Source organism: Dryobates pubescens, chromosome 9 (assembly GCF_014839835.1).
Source record: "Dryobates pubescens isolate bDryPub1 chromosome 9, bDryPub1.pri, whole genome shotgun sequence".
NCBI classification, from domain to species: domain Eukaryota; kingdom Metazoa; phylum Chordata; class Aves; order Piciformes; family Picidae; genus Dryobates; species Dryobates pubescens.
The window spans coordinates 1,990,817-2,010,725 of NC_071620.1; the positions used below are offsets into that span (position 1 = coordinate 1,990,817).

The 19,909-nt window shown below is 47.2% G+C and overlaps 1 protein-coding gene across 1 annotated transcript in view; it reads right to left on the bottom strand.

Annotated features, from left to right (window-relative positions):
• FHOD3 (formin homology 2 domain containing 3) overlaps nt 1–19,909 on the bottom strand; it is a 474,874-nt gene that overhangs the window by 274,690 nt on the left and 180,275 nt on the right. The window contains exon 4 of the mRNA XM_054163992.1: nt 12,988–13,055. Coding sequence (XP_054019967.1) covers nt 12,988–13,055 — 68 coding nt within the window. The remainder of the gene's footprint in view (nt 1–12,987; nt 13,056–19,909) is intronic.

Genomic DNA, 19,909 nt, shown 5'->3' on the forward strand with positions numbered 1-19,909 from the left:
CCTCTCCTTTCCGAACCTCTCCTCTCCTCTCCTCTCCTCTCCTCTCCTCTCCTCTCCTCTCCTCTCCTCTCCTCTCCTCTCCTCTCCTCTCCTCTCCGAACCTCTCCTCTCCGAACCTCTCCTCTCCTCTCCTCTCCTCTCCGAACCTCTCCTCTCCGAACCTCTCCTCTCCGAACCTCTCCTCTCCTCTCCGAACCTCTCCTCTCCTCTCCTCTCCTCTCCTCTCCTCTCCTCTCCTCTCCTCTCCTCTCCTCTCCTCTCCTCTCCTCTCCTCTCCGAACCTCTCCTCTCCGAACCTGTCCTCTCCTCTCCGAACCTCTCTCCTCTCCTCTCCTCTCCTCTCCTCTCCTCTCCTCTCCTCTCCTCTCCTCTCCTCTCCTCTCCTCTCCGAACCTCTCCTCTCCTCTCCTCTCCTCTCCTCTCCTCTCCTCTCCTCTCCTCTCCTCTCCTCTCCTCTCCGAACCTCTCCTCTCCTCTCCTCTCCTCTCCTCTCCTCTCCTCTCCTCTCCTCTCCTCTCCTCTCCTCTCCTCTCCTCTCCTCTCCTCTCCTCTCCTCTCCTCTCCTCTCCTCTCCTCTCCTCTCCTCTCCTCTCCTCACCTCTCCTCTCCTCTCCTCTCCTCTCCTCTCCTCTCCTCTCCGAACCTCTCCTCTCCGAACCTCTCCTCTCCTCTCCTCTCCTCTCCTCTCCTCTCCTCTCCTCTCCTCTCCTCTCCTCTCCGAACCTCTCCTCTCCTCTCCGAACCTCTCCTCTCCTCTCCTCTCCGAACCTCTCCGAACCTCTCCTCTCCGAACCTCTCCTCTCCGAACCTCTCCTCTCCTCTCCGAACCTCTCCTCTCCTCGAGTCTCCAAACCTCTCCTCTCCGAACCTCTCCTCTCCGAACCTCTCCTCTCCTTTCTCCTCTCCTCTCCTCTCCTCTCCTCTCCTCTCCTCTCCTCTCCGAACCTCTCCTTTCCTCTCCGAACCTCTCCTCTCCGAACCTCTCCGAACCTCTCCTCTCCGAACCTCTCCTCTCCTCTCCTCTCCGAACCTCTCCTCTCCTCTCCGAACCTCTCCTCTCCGAACCTCTCCTCTCCTCTCCTCTCCTCTCCGAACCTCTCCTCTCCTCTCCGAACCTCTCCTCTCCGAACCTCTCCTCTCCGAACCTCTCCTCTCCTCTCCGAACCTCCCCTCTCCGAACCTCTCCTCTCCTCTCCGAACCTCTCCGAACCTCTCCTCTCCGAACCTCTCCTCTCCTTTCTCCTCTCCTCTCCGAACCTCTCCTCTCCTCTCCTCTCCTCTCCGAACCTCTCCTCTTCTCTCCGAAGCTCTCCGAACCTCTCCTCTCCGAACCTCTCCTCTCCTTTCTCCTCTCCTCTCCTCTCCTCTCCTCTCCTCTCCGAACCTCTCCGAACCTCTCCTCTTCTCTCCGAAGCTCTCCGAACCTCTCCTCTCCGAACCTCTCCTCTCCTTTCTCCTCTCCTCTCCTCTCCTCTCCTCTCCTCTCCTCTCCGAACCTCTCCTCTCCTCTCCTCTCCGAACCTCTCCTCTCCTCTCCTCTCCTCTCCTCTCCTCTCCTCTCCTCTCCTCTCCTCTCCTCTCTGAACCTCTCCTCTCTGAACCTCTCCTCTCCTCTCCGAACCTCTCCTCTCCGAACCTCTCCTCTCCTCTCCGAACCTCTCCTCTCCGAACCTCTCCTCTCCGAACCTCTCCTCTCCTCTCCGAACCTCTCCTCTCCGAACCTCTCCTCTCTGAACCTCTCCTCTCCTCTCCGAACCTCTCCTCTCCGAACCTCTCCTCTCCTCTCCGAACCTCTCCTCTCCGAACCTCTCCTCTCCGAACCTCTCCTCTCCTCTCCGAACCTCTCCTCTCCTCTCCTCTCCTCTCCGAACCTCTCCTCTCCACTCCGAACCTCTCCTCTCCGAACCTCTCCTCTCCGAACCTCTCCTCTCCTCTCTGAACCTCTCCTCTCCTCGAGTCTCCAAACCTCTCCTCTCCGAACCTCTCCTCTCTGAACCTCTCCGAACCTCTCCTCTCTCTTCAGGGATAGCCTTCCCCACTATGTATCACATCTGCTAAAGTAACCACCAAAATTGTTGCTCCCATTGACAAGACTACAATGATGTGGTAATAAAAGAGTTATGACATGTTCTATTAGAAACAGAAATCCCAGATAATTTCTGGAGTCCAACTTTTTCACTGGCGAAAGCAACAGGTTGCATTTTATGGATCAAATTGGCTTGCACTGTTTGCAGTTACAAAAGCTCAATTTGGCTTGAAAACTGAGTAAACATAGTCAGGAAGTGATTGAAGGAGCATGTACTGCCAAGATATAATTTATAGTAACTTTCCCTCACTTTAAACTACAGTTCCATTCTTTGGAATCCATAGTTATTGATATAATAAAATACTAGCCTGCCTATCCAGGAGTGCCTGATGCTATCTAACTCAATCATCACTCTGTATTTCAGTTCATTTTAGAAGCCGAGTCATCTATTGCAAATAAATATGGAGAGAAATAATTCCAAAAACACACACATGCACATATTTATACACATACACACAGAAACTTAATTCCTACAAGTCCCCCAAGACTGTTTTGCCATTTCAACCTAAATTATTTAAGCAGCTACAAGACAATGCTATGTATGGACCAGACAAGCCTTGTATTTGACCATGAAATCTCAGCTCTACTTTGAGTCAGAACACTGCTTTTAGAAGGTAATCCAAACACAGCTCTCAGGGGTAGTAGTAGGAGAATCTTCTTCTGCCACAAAAAGCCCACCCCTCTCAGGCAAGTATTTTTACTTCCTGATAAATGGCACCTCAGAAAACATCCCAAGGTAAGAATGCTATGCAAGTTCATTTGCTGTCTTCCTTTGCCCACACTCCCCTCAGCATACCTAGAAGAACAATTCCTTGAGAACAGGAGTGCCCTGGACTGGGATGGCCCACAACTGAAGTTAGCTAGTAGAGGCAACTGAGGCAGTGGCAGAAGCATTTTAGCAGCAAAGGGCTTGATGAGGACCTAGTGACCCGTCTGTCCCTCCGTGGAAGCTCCTTCCCCTTACGATCTCTGTTGATGGCAATTGCACTTGAGCTACTTCACTGTCTGTACCACCTTTGTCACAGCTTCCACTACTCTGCCCTCCAAGCCTGCCCCTGCATTCCTCTGCGCTACTCTGCACGCTTCACTGCCCCAACCTTCACCCTTTCCCCACCCATGACATGCACACCTGTGTACAGGACTGCATATATACAGGCATGACACAGTGGAATAGAAAGACATCAGTGTTTCCACACTGTTCCCTTGTTTCCTGTTCTCACCTCTATTGACATGGAGCAACATTTTACAACATGCATGAGAGGAGTGACCATCCCCCTTCCTTTCAGCAACCTGCAATGCAAAGTTTGGCTACTAATGATGATGACAAGGAAAATTCACCCTCGAGCACCAATTCCATTGCATGTCCTTGACACGAGTCAGTTGCACAAGCAGCAATCATCAAATATCAGCAATGTTTTTGCCCGCCTTTAAAGCAGATCTGTGCCAGCTAATGGTAACACCACATCACAGAAGTATTAAAACCCCAAATTTCTCTCTTTCTGAGACAAAACCAGATCAAAGCCAACACTATTGTGCTTATGGAGCTCTACCTTGGCACCAACAAAAAAGAGACAGAAACTCAACGCAAAGTGTTCGATCTACAGCCATGAATCCCCTGGAGTCTCTCCTTCTAAAATACCCTCAGGCCACAAAACAAATGATCTGCTGTTTCTCAAGAACTTGTTTTGTATTGTGCTAAAAATGCCAGCAAAACAAATGGCTCATTTGCTGGTGTTTCCCATTAGCACAGCTGAGAAGCTGCAGTGCTTATTATTGCACACCACCTTTACATAGGGATACATTTCACATTGTATACCTTCCTGCAATTGCTTTTGGATAGTTGCAAAAATCCATGCTTTAATAGCCACCATTACTTTACACATTAAAACATGTGAACACATACCCAGTATTTAATGCCATAAAATAAATGTGCAATTGCCTTACAGACAGAATCATAGAATCATAGAATTGTTAGGGTTGGAAGGGACCTCAAAGATCAGCCAGTTCCAACCCCCCTGCCATGGGCAGGGACACCTCACACTACAGCAGGCTGCCCAGAGCCACATCCAGCCTGGACGTAAAAGCCTCCAGGGATAAGGCTTCCACCACCTCCCTGGGCAACCTGTGCCAGGCTCTCACCACCCTCATGGGGAAGAACTTGTTCCCAACATCCAATCTGAATCTACCCATTTCTAGTTTTGTTTTCCATTCCCCCCAGCCCTATCACTCCCTGACACCCTAAAAAGTTCCTCCCTAGCTTTTCTGTAGCCCCCTTCCAATACTGGAAGGCCACAAGAAGATCTCCTCACAGCCTTCTCTTCTGCAGACTGAACAGCCTCAACTCCCTCAGTCTGTCCTCATAGCAGAGCAACTCCAGCCCTCTGCTCATCCTCATGGCCCCTCTCTGATCATGCTCCAGCACCTCCAGATCCTTCCTGTAATAGTTGCTCCAGAACTGGACACAGTAGTCCAGGTGTGGTCGCACCAGAGTGGAGCAGAGGGGAAGAATCACCTCCCTTGACCTGCTGGCTGTCCTTGTCTTGATGCAGCCCAGGCTCTGGTTGGCTCTCTGGGCTCCAAGTGCTCACTGCTGGCTCCTGTTGAGCTTCTCATCCCCCAGCACCCCCAAGGCCTTTTCTTCAGGGCTGCTCTCAAGCCAGTCCCTGCCCAGCCTATATTGGTGTTTTGGATTGCCCCAACCCAGATGTCTTCAAGTTTGAGGGTCTTGGGAGATACTCTAATCTGGAAGAGATTCAGACACCTTTTGATTTTTTCCATTTGTCCAAATTGTTGGAAACTACCTGTTTGAGTTGCACACAGCAAAAATCCCAAAGCTTTCAGTCTTTTAAGGAGGAGGTTGAAAGAAAGAACGTGGAAAATAAACTCTACTGCTTTTTCAGCATGAAGATGTGATGGGTTACACTCATCCTGAAAGTAGGGGGGCTTGGGAGAGCATTGTCCTCCCTCCAGGGGCCTTTCCCCATGGAAAACTGAGCTTAGTCTGTTCCACTCCCCCTCCCTGCCCAGCAAGGCCATATAAAGGAGGACACTGAGGCCATTAGCCCTCTTGGGCCCTGCCTTTGCTTGGACGAGGACTGCTGGTGGCTCCCTGCTTCTCTGCCATGTGGTCAGGCCTGATCCTTCACCCTTGCTACCTCCACACCTCTTCAAAGAGACTGGTTTTGTATTCTTATTTTTTTCTCCCATCCATCCTTGTTCCTTATCCTTTGTGTTATTGTTACATATATATATATATATATATTGTTTAAAGAAAATTCTTTACCTCTACTTCCAAGCTGACTCCAAATTATTTCTTGGTGGATTTGCTCCTTCCCTTTCTTTTTCCTCTCTACTGGGAAAGAGAAGGGGAAAGCAAGGGAGAGATTCTCAGCCTTGCCCCCATCTGAGCTCTTAAGTCCCAGTTAAGGCTCAAACCACCACAGAGCATTTGGATGTAACTATCTGTTTTCAGTATTTGGTTATTCAAGTTAATGATGGCACAGGCAAAGACAGGATGCTTTCCCCCACATAACATTTTTTCCCCCCTGTAAGTGCAAAAGCAAGCAACAAAAATAAGCCATATCTAAATACTAGACTATACAACTGCTAGCCAGAAAAGACTTTGTTTACCTCCCCATATAAAGCATTTAGTGAGAAATGGACAAAAAAAAATCACTGTCACTGTTTACCACAGTCATCTACCTCCATGTGCTCAACCACCAGGTAAAAACAACACTGAAACTAAAGACTTTTGATGCCATTGAACTGATGGGGCCAGAATTTCATCCTTTGCAACTTAGGAAGACAGAAGATAGATCACTTCACTGTTTTTTTGCCTCCCAGACATAAGAGCTGAACTACAAAATTCCTAGCAAAATAACCTAGAGCAGACACTGCCAGGGATGTTCTCCATCACAGCCAGGCAACCCAGCAAACCCATCCACCCATTGTACTACATACCTGAGGAAGCTACAGCAGATAGGCTCCATACAAAACAAGGTTTCCTCTTTCAATTCAAAGATTCACACAAATTAGAGAATGAAGGATAGGATAGGATAGGATAGGATAGGATAGGATAGGATAGGATAGGATAGGATAGGATAGGATAGGATAGGATAGGATTAACCAGGTTGGAAAAGACCTTGAAGATCATCAAGTCCAACCTATCACCCAACACCATCTAATTAGCTAAACCATGGCACCGAGTGCCTCATCCAGGCTCTTCCTAAACACCTCCAGTGATGGTGACTCCACCACCTCCCTGGGCAGCATATCCAAATGGCCAGTCGCTCTCTCTATGAAGAACTTTTCCCTATCAACCAGCCTAAATCTCCCCTGGCACAGCTTGAGACTGTGTCCTTTTGTTCTATCGAAGGTTGCTGGGAGAAGAGACCAACTCCCACCTGGCTACAACCTCCCTTCAGGTAGTTGTAGAGAGCAAGAAGGTCTCCCCTGAGCCTCCTCTTCTCGAGGCTAAGCAACCCCAGCTCCTTCAGCCTCTCCTCACAGGGCTGTGCTCCAGACCCCTCCCCAGCTTTGTTGCCCTTCTCTGGACACCTTCCAGCAGCTCAACAGCTTTCCTAAACTGAGGGGCCCAGAACTGGACACAGGACTCAAAGTGTGACCTAACCAGTGCTAAGCACAGGGCAGAATGACCTCCCTGCTCCTGCTGGCCACACTGTTCCTGATGCAGGCCAGGATGCCATTGGCCTTCTTGGCCACCTGAGCACACTGCAGGCTCATGTTCAGCCTACTATCAACCAGCACTCCCAGGTCCCTCTCTGCCTGGCTGCTCTCAGCCACTCTGACCCCAGCCTGTAGTACTCCATGGGGTTGTTGTGGCCGATGTGTAGAACCCAGCACTTAGATGTGTTCAGTCTCATGCCCTTGGCCTCTGCCCATCCGTCCAGCCTGTCAAGGTCCCTCTGCAGAGCTCTCCTACCCTCCAACAGATCAACTCCTGCCCCCAGCTTGGTGTCATATGCAAATCTACTGATGATGGACTCAATCCCCTCATCCAGATCATCAATGAAGATATTGAATAGGCTGGGGCCCAGCACTGACACCACTGGTGCCTGGCTGCCAGCTGGCTGTGGCACCATTCACCACCACTCTCTGGGCTCAGCCTCCAGCCAGTTCCTAATCCAGCTCAGAGTGCTGCTGTCCAAGCCAGGGGCTGCCACCTTGGCCAGGAGTTTGCTGTGGGGGACCTCCCAATGGTGAATGGTGGCTTCACAAGGTTTTAGTGGTGGAAATAGCTGACATTTCACAGTCTCATAGGAACTGTTTAGATGTCAGCCGAGGCATGAAGAAGACACTGTATTTGCCAATGTAATTGAGAAACTGATTGTGCCATTTAATGTGGCTTATTTATGGTATTTATAATTTCTCAAGAGCAATGAGACATCTCCTTTGTAAACCAGGATAAAACAGGTATAGTGCTAAGTGGAACTACTGTACATTCAATTCAGCAAGGAAACAAAGGTTCTCTCTTTTTCATGACTTAATCAAGAACCCTTTCAATAGGACTTTTGAAGGGGAGAGATGGCAGCCTGCCTCCCAAGTGATCACAGCAGCCTCTAAATCAAGTGTCTGACTGTTTCAAATCCTGAGGAGACATTGTCATTCCTGTTTGCAAGAGGGGAGGGACACCCCTCCTTCCTTGAGATCAATGAAGCAAACACAGAATACTCCTCCTGCTCTATGAAGGATGACTGATGACTACTTAGCAGCTGAAATGTGTGACATTTGATTTCACTCACTGATAAGATTGTGCATGCCCAAACATCTTCTAGTTAATGTTTCCAGGGCCCCTGCATAGCTGTTCTTCCTGAGCCTTTACACAAAGCTCAGTTGTTCCATGATTAATGAATTTCTTGACAACAGGAGAGAGTTTTGGAAAAGAATTTTGTTGCTGTGTTCCTTGATATTCTGATAACAACACACAACAGCCACCCAGGCTCCCCAGGAACAACAGCAGGAGATGCCCTGCGCTTCCCAAACATCACTTAGTGCAGAAAAGGAAATGAAACTAAATGCAAAAGGACTTTTTTCCTTAAGGCTTAAAAATACATAATTGAGGTCCGATTTCCAGAAACCCTCATGCATGGATTGATTAAAAATAGGTTCCAGAACCTTAAAAAGCATATTGAATCAGGATTATAGGCTTCAACAGACCTGAAAGACCTTTTATAGCTTCATTATTTTGATATTTCACAGTTTGAAATGATGCAATCAGCATGCTTTGAAACTATGCTTTGTGGAATAGAATTAACCAGGTTGGAAAAGACCTTCCAGATCATCAGGTCCTAGCTATCACCCAGCACCATCTGATCAACTAAACCATGGCACCAAGTGCCGCATCCAGGCTCTTCCTAAACACCTCCAGGGATGGTGACTCCACCACCTCCCTGGGCAGCACTTTCCAGTGGCCAACCTCTCTATTTATGAAGAATTTCTTCCTAACATCCAGCCAAAACCTCCCGTGGGACAGCTTGAGACTGTGTCCTCTTGTTCTGGTGTTGGTTGCCTGGGAGAAGAGACCAACCCCCACCTGGCTACAACTTCCCTTCAGGCAATTGTAGAGAGCAAGAAGGTCTCCCCTGAGCCTCCTCTTCTCCAGGCTAAGCAACCCCAGTTCCCTCAGCCTCTCCTCACAGGGCTTGTGCTCAAGGTCTCTCACCAGCCCCATAGGTATGCTTCTATTTATAGATTCTGAAGAATAGAATGGAATGGAATGGAATGGAATGGAATGGAATGGAATGGAATGGAATGGAATGGAATGGAATGGAATGGAATAGAATAGAATAGAATAGAATAGAATAGAATAGAATAGAATAGAATAGAATAGAATAGAATAGAATAGAATAGAATAGGTTGGAAGAGAGCTTCAAGATCATCGTGTCCAACCTATCATCCAACACCATCCAACCAACTAAACCATGCAACCAAGCATCCTGTCAAGTCTCTTCCTGAACACCTCCAATGATGGTGACTCCACCACCTCCCTGGGCAGCACATCCCAATGGGCAATCACTCTCTCTGTGTAAAACTTCCTCCTAACCTCCAGCCTAAACCTCCCCTGGCACAGCCTGAGACTGTGTCCTCTTGTTCTGGTGCTGGTTGCCTGGGAGAAGACACCAACCTCTGCCTGTCTACAACCCCCCTTCAGGTAGCTGTAGAGAGCAATAAGGTCACCCCTGCATCTCCTCTTCTGCAGGCTAAGCAACCCCAGCTCCCTCAGCCTCTCCTCATAGGGCTTGTGTTCAAAGCCCCTCACCAACTTTGTTTGCCTTCTCTGGACACGCTCCAGCAAGTCAATACCTGCTTTATATCACATCTAGTCATATCAGAGGTCCTATGAAATACTTTTTTAATATCAAGTAAATTGCACAGCACTATCACATGTATTACAGTGCTCATACTCAGTTCTTCTGCTTTTAAGTTGGATATTGAACTAAATTTTTAAAGTAGCTTTATTTTAAAATTTCTTACAATACCAGAATCATGAAATGCAAGAACACTTTTTGGGCTTGCTAAGTGCCAGATCCAGCTGGATCCTGCCCTGGACACTGTTGGGAGTTTTAGCGCTACGCACAAAACTCACACCCCCTGATATAAGCAACAGCCAGGCAAGCCCGAAATCTGTCAGAAAATGCACTCAAAGGGAGGTGAAAACTGTACTCCAACAAGCTTTCAGTTACATTTGCATACATTTTTTCATTTATCTTAGGGTCAAGTGCTTTATATAGAATCATAGAATTGTCAGGGTTGGAAGGGACCTCAAGGATCAGCCAGTTCCAACCCCCCTGCCATGGGCAGGGACACCTCACACTACAGCAGGTTGCTCACAGCCACATCCAGCCTGGCTGCAAACACCTCCAGGGATGAGGCTTCCACCACCTCCCAGTTCCAGTCTCTCACCACCCTCCTGCGGAAGAACTTCTTCCTAACATCCAATCTGAATCTACCCATTTCTAGTTTTGTTCCATTCTCCCCAGTCCTATCACTCCCTGACACCCTCAAAAAGTCCCTCCCCAGCTTTCTTGTAGCCCCCTTCAGATCCTGGAAGGCCACAATTAGGTCTCCTCGGAGCCTTCTCTTCTCCAGTCTGAACAGCCCCAACTCCCTCAGTCTGTCCTCACAGGAGAGGAGCTCCAGCCCTCTGCCCATCCTCGTGGCCCTTCTCTGGACATTCTTCACCCAGAAATAACTACTTAAAGTGGCAACAGAAAACTGCCATATTCTTTTCTGTATGATGTACATTAGGAAGTGTGGAAAGGAAAATTATGTTCTGAAACTGTTAGACAAGCTTCATTTAGCATTAAATTCATATGCAGACAACTGTTTGTCCGCATTGCTTTCCTTTCCCTCTCATTGTTCTAACTTAATCAACTCCAGTTAAATTCACTGCGATTAATATTGAAACAGCATTTCCATGAAAACTAATGATCACCTGGAAGTCAAGAGAACCTAACCACAGCATCAACAAGGTTGGAAAAGATCTCAGAGATCATCAAGTCCAACATAATACCTAACACTTCCTGACAACTAAACCATGGCTCCAAGTGCCACATCCAATCCCCTCTTGAACACCTCCAGGGACGGTGACTCCACCACCTCCCTGGGCAGCACATTCCAATGGCCAATTACCCTTTCTGGGAAGAACTTTCTCCTCACCTTTAACTTAACTTAACTTCCCCTGGCACAGCTTGAGACTCTGTCCTCTTGTTCTGGTGCTGGAGAAGAGACCAACCACCACCTGGCTACAACCTCCCTTCATGGAGTTGTAGACAGCAAGAAGGTCTTCCCTGAGCCTCCTCTTCTCCAGGCTAAGCAACCCCAGCTCCCTCAGCCTCTCCTCACAGGCCTGTGCTCCAGACCTCTCCCCAGCCTTGCTGCCCTTCTCTGGACATGTTCTATATGTGTTCACTGAAAGCACTGAGCACTTTGTGTCCAGAAATACCTACTAGACTTTACATAACCTACATATGTGAAGAGTCATGATGGGAGGTATGGGAGGCATAGGATGGGTGAAGAGGGGTTTAGCACTCACTGCTAAAGATGTGTGAATGCCCAGGTTAACCTGTGGAATACACAAATTCAGAGAAATACAAATGCTCCCCAGAATCAGCTAAGGTGAACAAAAGGTGAAGAAACCAGAGAAGATTTGTGGAAAACTGACTAATTTCCTCTGAGTACACAGTCCACCCACATGGCAAGCTCACAGGGAAACCCAGCTTGCATCACTAGGACTCTCAAACAAGCCTTGAGGAGACAACTGTTTCTTCACTGTGTGGCTGTGAGGTGACCAGACTGGTTAGGAGCTCAAATCCTTCTTTATCCAAGCATTTCCAAATTCAAGGACTTTTTCTCTGACACAGGAAACTTCTTCAACTACCATTTTTTTATCTTCCCTCTCTACTTCTACTGTCCAGAAAAACCTTGCTTCTTGGCATTTTGTCAATTCTTGATGCTGGGCTGTGAAAGCTGCAGAGAGACATTGTGAGCTGGGGAAATTTGCAATTTTGCTGCCTGGCAGAATTCTCAAATGCTGTTCTTCCTCTTCAAATAAATGGCTATTTAAAACAAAGCCCCAAATATGCTAAACAGCTCCAAACCATTACAGCTACCTCTTGTAGATGAAAACCATCATAGGTTGTCACCCTCCATTCGGCTCCATTAGTAAAGGAGGGGAGGTGCATTTTCCTATTGATTTCACTTACATCTCTTGTCAGAAATGGCATGTGCCATCCTTAATCCCACGTTAGGATCACGTTGGCAGTGTACTCTAGTTCTCACTGATCTTTTCATCTTTTCCTGACCTTTTTCTCCAAGAAGTTTCCTTCCAGTCTTGCACCTTTCCCAAGTCCCTCTCCTTATGCAGTACAACCAATCTCAAATCCAAGCTTTTCATTCAGTTCACTTTCTTATGATGCACATCACTTGTCTATCATATTGGCAACTTCCCCACAGGATTCAAAATTCTGTTGATTTCAGGTCTCTCCATAATAAACACATTCAGACATATCTTTACTTACATGGGTCAGGTACTACCACATCCTCCTCAGCTCAACCAAGTATCTTTTTAGCTATTCAAGAAATACTTTCCTTTAAACTAAATTCTAACACCTTCAGAGCTCTCCCACTACAGCTTGGTTCCTCATCAGATCTGTCCTATGTCTCTTGAATCCTTTTAAGTTTTTTGATCTGGCTTACATCTAGTCTGTTTGTCAATAATTAGACCAATATTGAGCTGTGACCCCAAATCACGGTTTCCTATCCCCTCTTCTCATATTTTGCTCCTACTTATCATAGTATCATGATATCAGTCAGGGTTGGAAGGGACCACAAGGATCATCTAGTTCCAGCCCCGCTGCCATGGGCAGGGACACCCCACACTAGATCAGCCTGGCCAGAGCCTCATCCAGCCTGGGCTTAAACACCTCCATGGACTGCGCCACAACCACCTCCCTGGACAGCGCCCCAACCACCTCCCTGGACAACCCATTCCAGGGATCCACCACTCTCATGGTGAAGAACCTCCTCACATCCAGCCTGAATCTCCCCACCTCCAGCTTCATTCCATTACTTGTCCCAGCTGTGCCACTGTCTAAAGAGCAGCAAGTTTTCATCTCAGAGTCTGTTTTCTTCTTTGCTGGCAGGTTCCAACCATTAACTGTCATTACATCTGGTCCTGCTGGTTGTGCAGTCTGACAGACTGAAGAAGCAGATGAAGGCTTTCAAACCACAAAGAGACCCTAAGAAGCAAATGGTTAATTGCACTTTACAGATGAAGTCTCAACATTCTCCTTTGCAGAAACACCAAATTATTCTCCACACAAAAAAAAATAATAAGAGAAAAGAAAAAATATAGGAATGGACAGCCATTATTTGTTCACCTGAAATATTTGTTTCAAGGAGAAAAGTGCTCGTCTCAGCTCCCGTCCGTTGGAATTGTAAAGCTTTTCTGGAACAAAACAAAACAAACAGAAACAGACAATAGTCAGTTCAGAATAAATAAAACTGACAACATGGCAAAAAAAAGTGGTACAGATTTCAAAAGGGTTGGAGTGGAAGAGTCAGAGCCCCCATGACCCATTAGGCAAGCTTCTGTTACAGAAGCAGCTTTGGTTTTCATACACCCAGGACTCATTCAATTTACAAGCACAAGTAAAAGCAGGATTTAGCCGCCCATAAGTTCAGATGGCATCTCCCAGGGAAATTCACAATAGCTTCCACACAGCCAGTGAGAACCAGCGCTCTAAGGAGTGTTTGCAAAGTGCCTAGGTGCCTAAATCACCTTCATGCCTTTTTGCATGAAGGTAAATCACAGTATCACAGTATCACCAAGGTTGGAAGAGACCTCGAGGATCATCGAGTCCAACCTGTCACCACAGACCTCATGACTAGACCATGGCACCAAGTGCCACATCCAATCTCCTCTTGAACACCTCCAGGGACGGTGACTCCACCACCTCCCTGGGCAGCACATTCCAATGACCAATGACTCTCTCTGTGAAGAGCTTTCTCGTCACCTTGAGCCTAAACCTCCCCTGGCACAGCTTGAGACTGTGTCCCCTTCTTCTGGTGCTGGTTGCCTGGGAGAAGAGACCAACCCCCACTTGGCTACAACCACCTTTCAGGGAGTTGTAGAGGGCAATGAGGTCACCCCTGAGCCTCCTCTTCTCCAGGCTAAACAATCCCAGCTCCCTCAGCCTCTCCTCACAGGGCTGTGCTCAAGGCCTCTCCCCAGCCTTGTTGCCCTTCTCTGGACACCTTCAAGTGTCTCAATGTCCTTCCTAAACTGAGGGGCCCAGAACTGGACACAGGGCTCACGGTGTGGCCTAACCAATGCAGAGTCCAGGGGCACAATGACTTCCCTGCTCCTGCTGGCCACACTGTTCCTAATGCAGCCCAGGATGCCATTGGGCCTCTTGGCCACCTGGGCACACTGCTGGCTCATGTTTAGGCGGCTGTCAATCAGCACCCCCAGGTCCCTCTCTGTTTGGCAGCTCTCAGCCACTCTGACCCCAGCCTGTAGCACTGCATGGGGTTGCCATGGCCAAAGTGCAGCACCTGGCACCTGGACTTGTTGAATGCTATCCTGTTGGACTCTGCCCACCTGTCCAGTTGGTCGAGGTCCCTCTGCAGAGCCTTTCCACCCTCTAACTGACCAACATCTGCTCCTAACTTGGAGTCATATGCAAACTTGCTGATGACTGACTCCATCCCCTCATCCAGATCATCAATGAAGATGTTAAAGAGGATGGGGCCCAGTACTGGTCCCTGGGGGACACCACTGGTGCCTGGCTGCCAGCTGGCTGTGGCACCATTCACCACCACTCTCTGGGCTCAGCCTCCAGCCAGTTCCTAACCCAGCACAGAGTGTTGCTGTCCAAGCCATAAGCTGATAGCTTAGCCAGCAGTTTGGTGTGGGGGACGGTGTCAAAGGCTTTGCTGAAGTCCAGGTAGACTACATCCACAGGCCTCCCCACGTCCACCAGGCAGTCACCTGATCATAGAAGGAGATCAGGTTAGAGAGGCAGGACCTCCCCTTCCAAAATCCATATTGGCTGGAATCTAAGGTTTATTCAAAGTAACAGATCACTCTCAAAAAGATTCACTCTTAGCTTTTGTTATCAAAGCTAGGGCCACTGAACCCCACCTCTGACTGCATTCCCTCTAGACATTTTCTCATGTTCTCATCTTTCTGTTGTTAAATCCTTTCTGCAAGAGCAAAGAACATTAATACCAGAAATAGTCAGACAGTCTGTACTATGCATAATTCAAAACAGTGTTTTATTCTCATGAAAACTGATCTTGATCTTTTTATAAATGAAGCTGAAGCCTTCTTTTCACCATCCAGTACTGAAATATATTACTTCATTTATTTGCCTACTAATGCATACACATAGGAAAGAAAGAAGATGAAAGCAACTCCTCTGCTGTCATTTTGAACCCTGACACAATGTTTGTGCCTTTAGAAGAAGTCTTGGGCTGTACATCCCAAGTTTATTATTTCAGATTTGGATGTGATTTGAGCATGCCTGGATGGAGCTGGAAGTATACTCTTCAGGTCTTCCTGGCCTTCCGCATTTGTCATATCTAATAAAGACTCCTTGGAGCACTTTCACACTACTCATTTATGTGTTTTTTTTTAATATTAATACAGTCTGAGAATAATTACAAAGAGAACTTCAATCTTCACTGTCAACTCTCATGACGTACTTTGCCTTACCCACAGAGCAGTGTGCCCAGGTGGCCAAGAAGGCCAATGGCATCCTGGCCTGCATCAAGAATGGTGTGGCCAGCAGGAGCAGGGAGGTCATTCTGCCCTGTGCTCAGCACTGGTTAGGCCACACCTCGAGTACTGTGTCCAGTTCTGGGCCCCTTACTTTAAGAAGGACATTGAGACACTTGAAGGTGTCCAGAGAAGGGCAACAAAGCTGGGGAGGGGTCTGCAGCACAGCCCTGTGAGGAGAGGCTGAGGGAGCTGGGGTTGCTTAGCCTGGAGAAGAGGAGGCTCAGAGGAGACCTTATTCTTCTCTACAGCTCCCTGAAGGGAGGTTGTAGCCAGGAGGGGGTTGCTCTCTTCTCCCAGGCAACCAGCACCAGAACAAGAGGACACAGTTTCAAGCTGTGCCAGGGGAAGTTTAGGCTGCAGGTGAGGAGAAAGTTCTTCACAGAGTTGTTAGCCACTGGAATGTGCTGCCCAGGGAAGTGGTGGAGTCACCATCCCTGGAGGTGTTCAAGAGGGGACTGGATGTGGCACTTGGTGTCATGGTTTAGTAGTCATGTGGTGTTGGGTGACAAGTTGGACTTGATGATCTTTGAGGTCTTCTCCAACCTTCTTAATTCTATGATTCTATGATCATCATGAAAGGACAGTGAACAGAGGTTATGATATCAGACCTGGAATATCTGTGGTGTGGGACTATCATTATGAAAAAACTAATTATCACAGTATCACTAAGGTTGGAAGAGACCTCGAGGACCCTCGAGTCCAACTGTGATGATCCTTCCGCAGCCCCAAAGCATTATTTCTTACTTTTATTTCTCTTTTAATTACGACTTTACCCTACAACATTAAATTAAATCTTATTTCCCTCTCTCGGGAAGTTACCAAAAAAGGCCTGGCACTTGAAGATTCAAAGCATTTTTAGCTCAGTCACTTCAGTCAAAGACGGCAATTTTTAATTGTAGAAAAAAAAATATGTCTTATTCCCTGTATCATCTTTCTCATTCCCTACACTCATCTTCAAGCAAAGGAAACATCACACTGGGAAGCTTACACTTTTTTGGGTAATCTTCGAAAGTAGTTTTGCTGATCTCTAATTGCCTCTGATTTCAAAGGCAGAATGTGTAGGATTGCCAAAACTATTGTTGTTATACATTGACTCCTTCCTCGCACTGTTTATATATTCCTGACCAAACACTGGAGGAGCAGACTTCACTTTGAGTCATAAACTTAGAGGCATACTTTAATTACTCTCACTTAAAAATGCACTGGCATGTGAAACTACATTTCTTGGCAGGATAAAGAGTGATTTTGTAAGGAAAACTTAAAGAATAATCAAGGTTTTTTAAGACCCAGCCTGTCAACTTTACAATGCCATATTACACAAAATATCCCCCTTTGAAAGATACCCCCATCTGGCATTTGTTACTATTAATTTCCTTCTATTCATAATTCACCAACATCACTGCAAGCAGAATCTCTCTGAACAAGGCAGTATATTATCATCTTAATTAAGAGAGGCACCAATTCTTAAAGTACTGGCAACTTTCTACATAAATATCAATGTCCTAACAAATGCCATCTGTTAGTCTTGGTCTTAAAGACCAATCATCGTCTCAGCCTGGGGTGATGTCCTAACAAACCATTGTCATGACACAAAACTCTGGCTGCCTTCATTGGTGTGTGCAGATTTTTGGTCTGTCTCAGAGGAACAATGACAGGCATTTGTCTTCCTGGGCTTTTTCACAGAGCATAACATCATCCTTGGCAATCAGTACAAACAACGCTCTCCCTGCCTGCTGACCGCAGCTCAAAGAGGAGTCTGTCGGTAGAGCTGAAGACTCAGTAATTACTGAAAGTATCGAGTTTGGCAATGGCAGTGGCAACAAGACAACAACACACATGGCAAACACTTGAGCTGGTCTGACAGCCCTTGTGAGGAGTAACAGTCCAGGTAAGTCATCTCATCTCTGACATCTGCTACCAGGATGCCGCAATCTACCTAGGCAAAACGTGCATTCACAGTATCACAGTATCACAGTATCACTAAGGCTGGAAGAGACCCCGAGGATCATCGAGTCCAACCTGTCACCACAGACCTCATGACTACACCATGGCACCAAGTGCCACATCCAATCCCCTCTTGAACACCTCCAGGGATGGTGACTCCACCACCTCCCTGGGCAGCACATCCCAATGACGAACGACTCGCTCGGTGAAGAACTTTCTCCTCACCTCAAGTCTAAACCTCCCCTGGCACAGCTTGAGACTGTGTCCCCTTGTTCTGGTGCTGGTTGCTAGAGAGAAGAGACCAACCCCTTCCTGGCTACATCCACCTTTCAGGTAGTTGTAAAGGGCAGTGAGGCCACCCCTGAGCCTCCTCTTCTCCAGGCTAAACAATCCCAGCTCCCTCAGCCTCTCCTCATAGGGCTTGTGCTCAAGGCCTCTCACCAGCCTTGTGAGCCTTGTCCCTCCAAAGGTGAAGCTCATCTTGGTGAATGAGCTCAGCAGGACAAGCTCCTAACCTTCTTTGTCTGATACTCTTACACACGGGCACTACAATGACCAGCTAGGTAAATCTTGGCACCCACTTCTTACTAGTGCTGGCCACCATCAGAAACATTCATGGAGCAAGACAAGGAACAAAGTGAGACAATCACTCCCTGGAGTCATGCTACATCAGAAGTAGTTTGGTTTAGAAATTTGCAGTCCAGGGCAAACCTCACCTCACACAATTGTGCAAGCCAAGATAATGAATAGAATAGAATAGAATAGAATAGAATAGAATAGAATAGAATAGAATAGAATAGAATGGAATAGAATAGAATAGAATAGAATAGAATAGAATAGACCAGGTTGGAAGAGACCTTCGAGATCATCACGTCCAACCCATCACCCAACACCATCTAATCAATTAAACCATGGCACCAAGTACCCCATCAAGTCTTCTCCTAAACTCCACCACCTCCCTGGGCAGCACATCCCAATGGGCATTCACACTCTCTATGAAGAATTTCTTCCTTAACATCCAGCCTAAACCTACCCTGGCACAGCTTGAGACTGTGTCCTCTTGTTCTGGTGCTGGTTGCCTGGGAGAACAGACCAGCCCCCGCCTGGCTACAACCTCAGGCAGTTGTAGAGAGCAAGAAGGTCTCCCCTGAGCCTCCTCTTCTCCAGGCTAAGCAACCCCAGCTCCCTCAGCCTCCCCTCATAGGGCTGTGCTCCAGACCCCTCCCCAGCTTTGTTGCCCTTCTCTGCATATGTTCCAGCAGCTCAACATCTTTCCTAAACTGAGGGGCCCAGATCTGGACACAGGACTCCAGGCACAGGTCACTTTTTAAAAGCTTGCATCTTTATTGTATTTCTGTGTGCTGTTTCTCAGAAATGATACATTCATAAACCAGATTTACAGCTCTGGGACACTTGGCAAAATGCTCTGAAGGCCCTACAGGATTCCCAGTTGTCAGCAGTAACTTTAACACTACAAGTCTCTGGCAGTGAAACACATCTCCCATCCTTCCCAGGTCAGGTACAGGCTGGACACACAGCACACTCATAGAATTCAAGGTTAGAGCAGACAAAACAGGTCAGGGATTTTGACATAGCTGTCTGTATCTACCTATTAATGACTGCATTTCTACCAGTGATGTCAGAAGTGAGAAGTGATGCCACTGGAGTTCTTTTTTACTACTTTTTATCACAAGAAGCTGCATCATTGGCTGTGAAACAGGCTTAGGGCAAATACCTACACAATAGAAAATTCTCCTGGTGGATCCCTCTGATGTCAACTAACGCTAGAGGGCACTGCTTATTGTTCTGTGTTCTGAAAGACAAGGCACTCTTCCCCTTCGTGGGCTTCCCACTGACTGAGCAAGAGGATCTGGGACACTGAGTTGGTATTTCAATAACCTTGAACCCATGCTTTTTACCTGCAGACTGCAGGCCATCCTGAGAAATTAAAAAGCACTGTCAACCTCAAACATTCAAACTCAGAGTCAACTCCTTTGAAACTATGAGATCGAAAACCAGGTGCTGGTATGGGCTTGAGTTTTATTTGCCTTTCTGTAACAAGCAACAGTCACATTTGCTAAATTACCCTTCAAGAGGGGATTGGACGTGGCACTTGGTGCCCTGGTCTGGTCATGAGGTCTGTGGTGACAGGTTGGACTCGATGATCCTTGAGGTCTCTTCCAACCTTAGTGACACTGTGAAATCGTAACAGCTAGGTGTACATCCCTGAAAGACAAAGAGATTCCCATAGCCCACAACTTCTTTCTACAGGCAGAGGATGAGATAGGCTCATCACACAGACAGACACATGTGAGAGGTAACAATGTACAAGTGCCTCTTTTCTTGCACTGGCAGCACTTTGGTCAAGAGAAAAGTCTAAAAGAAAAACATTATTCATGGCTCTGGGCTTTTGTTTGCTTGTGCTTCCCCTAGCACGGAAAGGAAAACAACTCCTTCTAGGTAAAAAAGGCATTTCTATATGTGAATTTGGTAAAAAACATGGCAGGTGGGGGAAAGGATTTGTTTTGCAAGCAGCATCTTTTCAGAAAGCAAGAGAAGCCTTTAAAGAACTT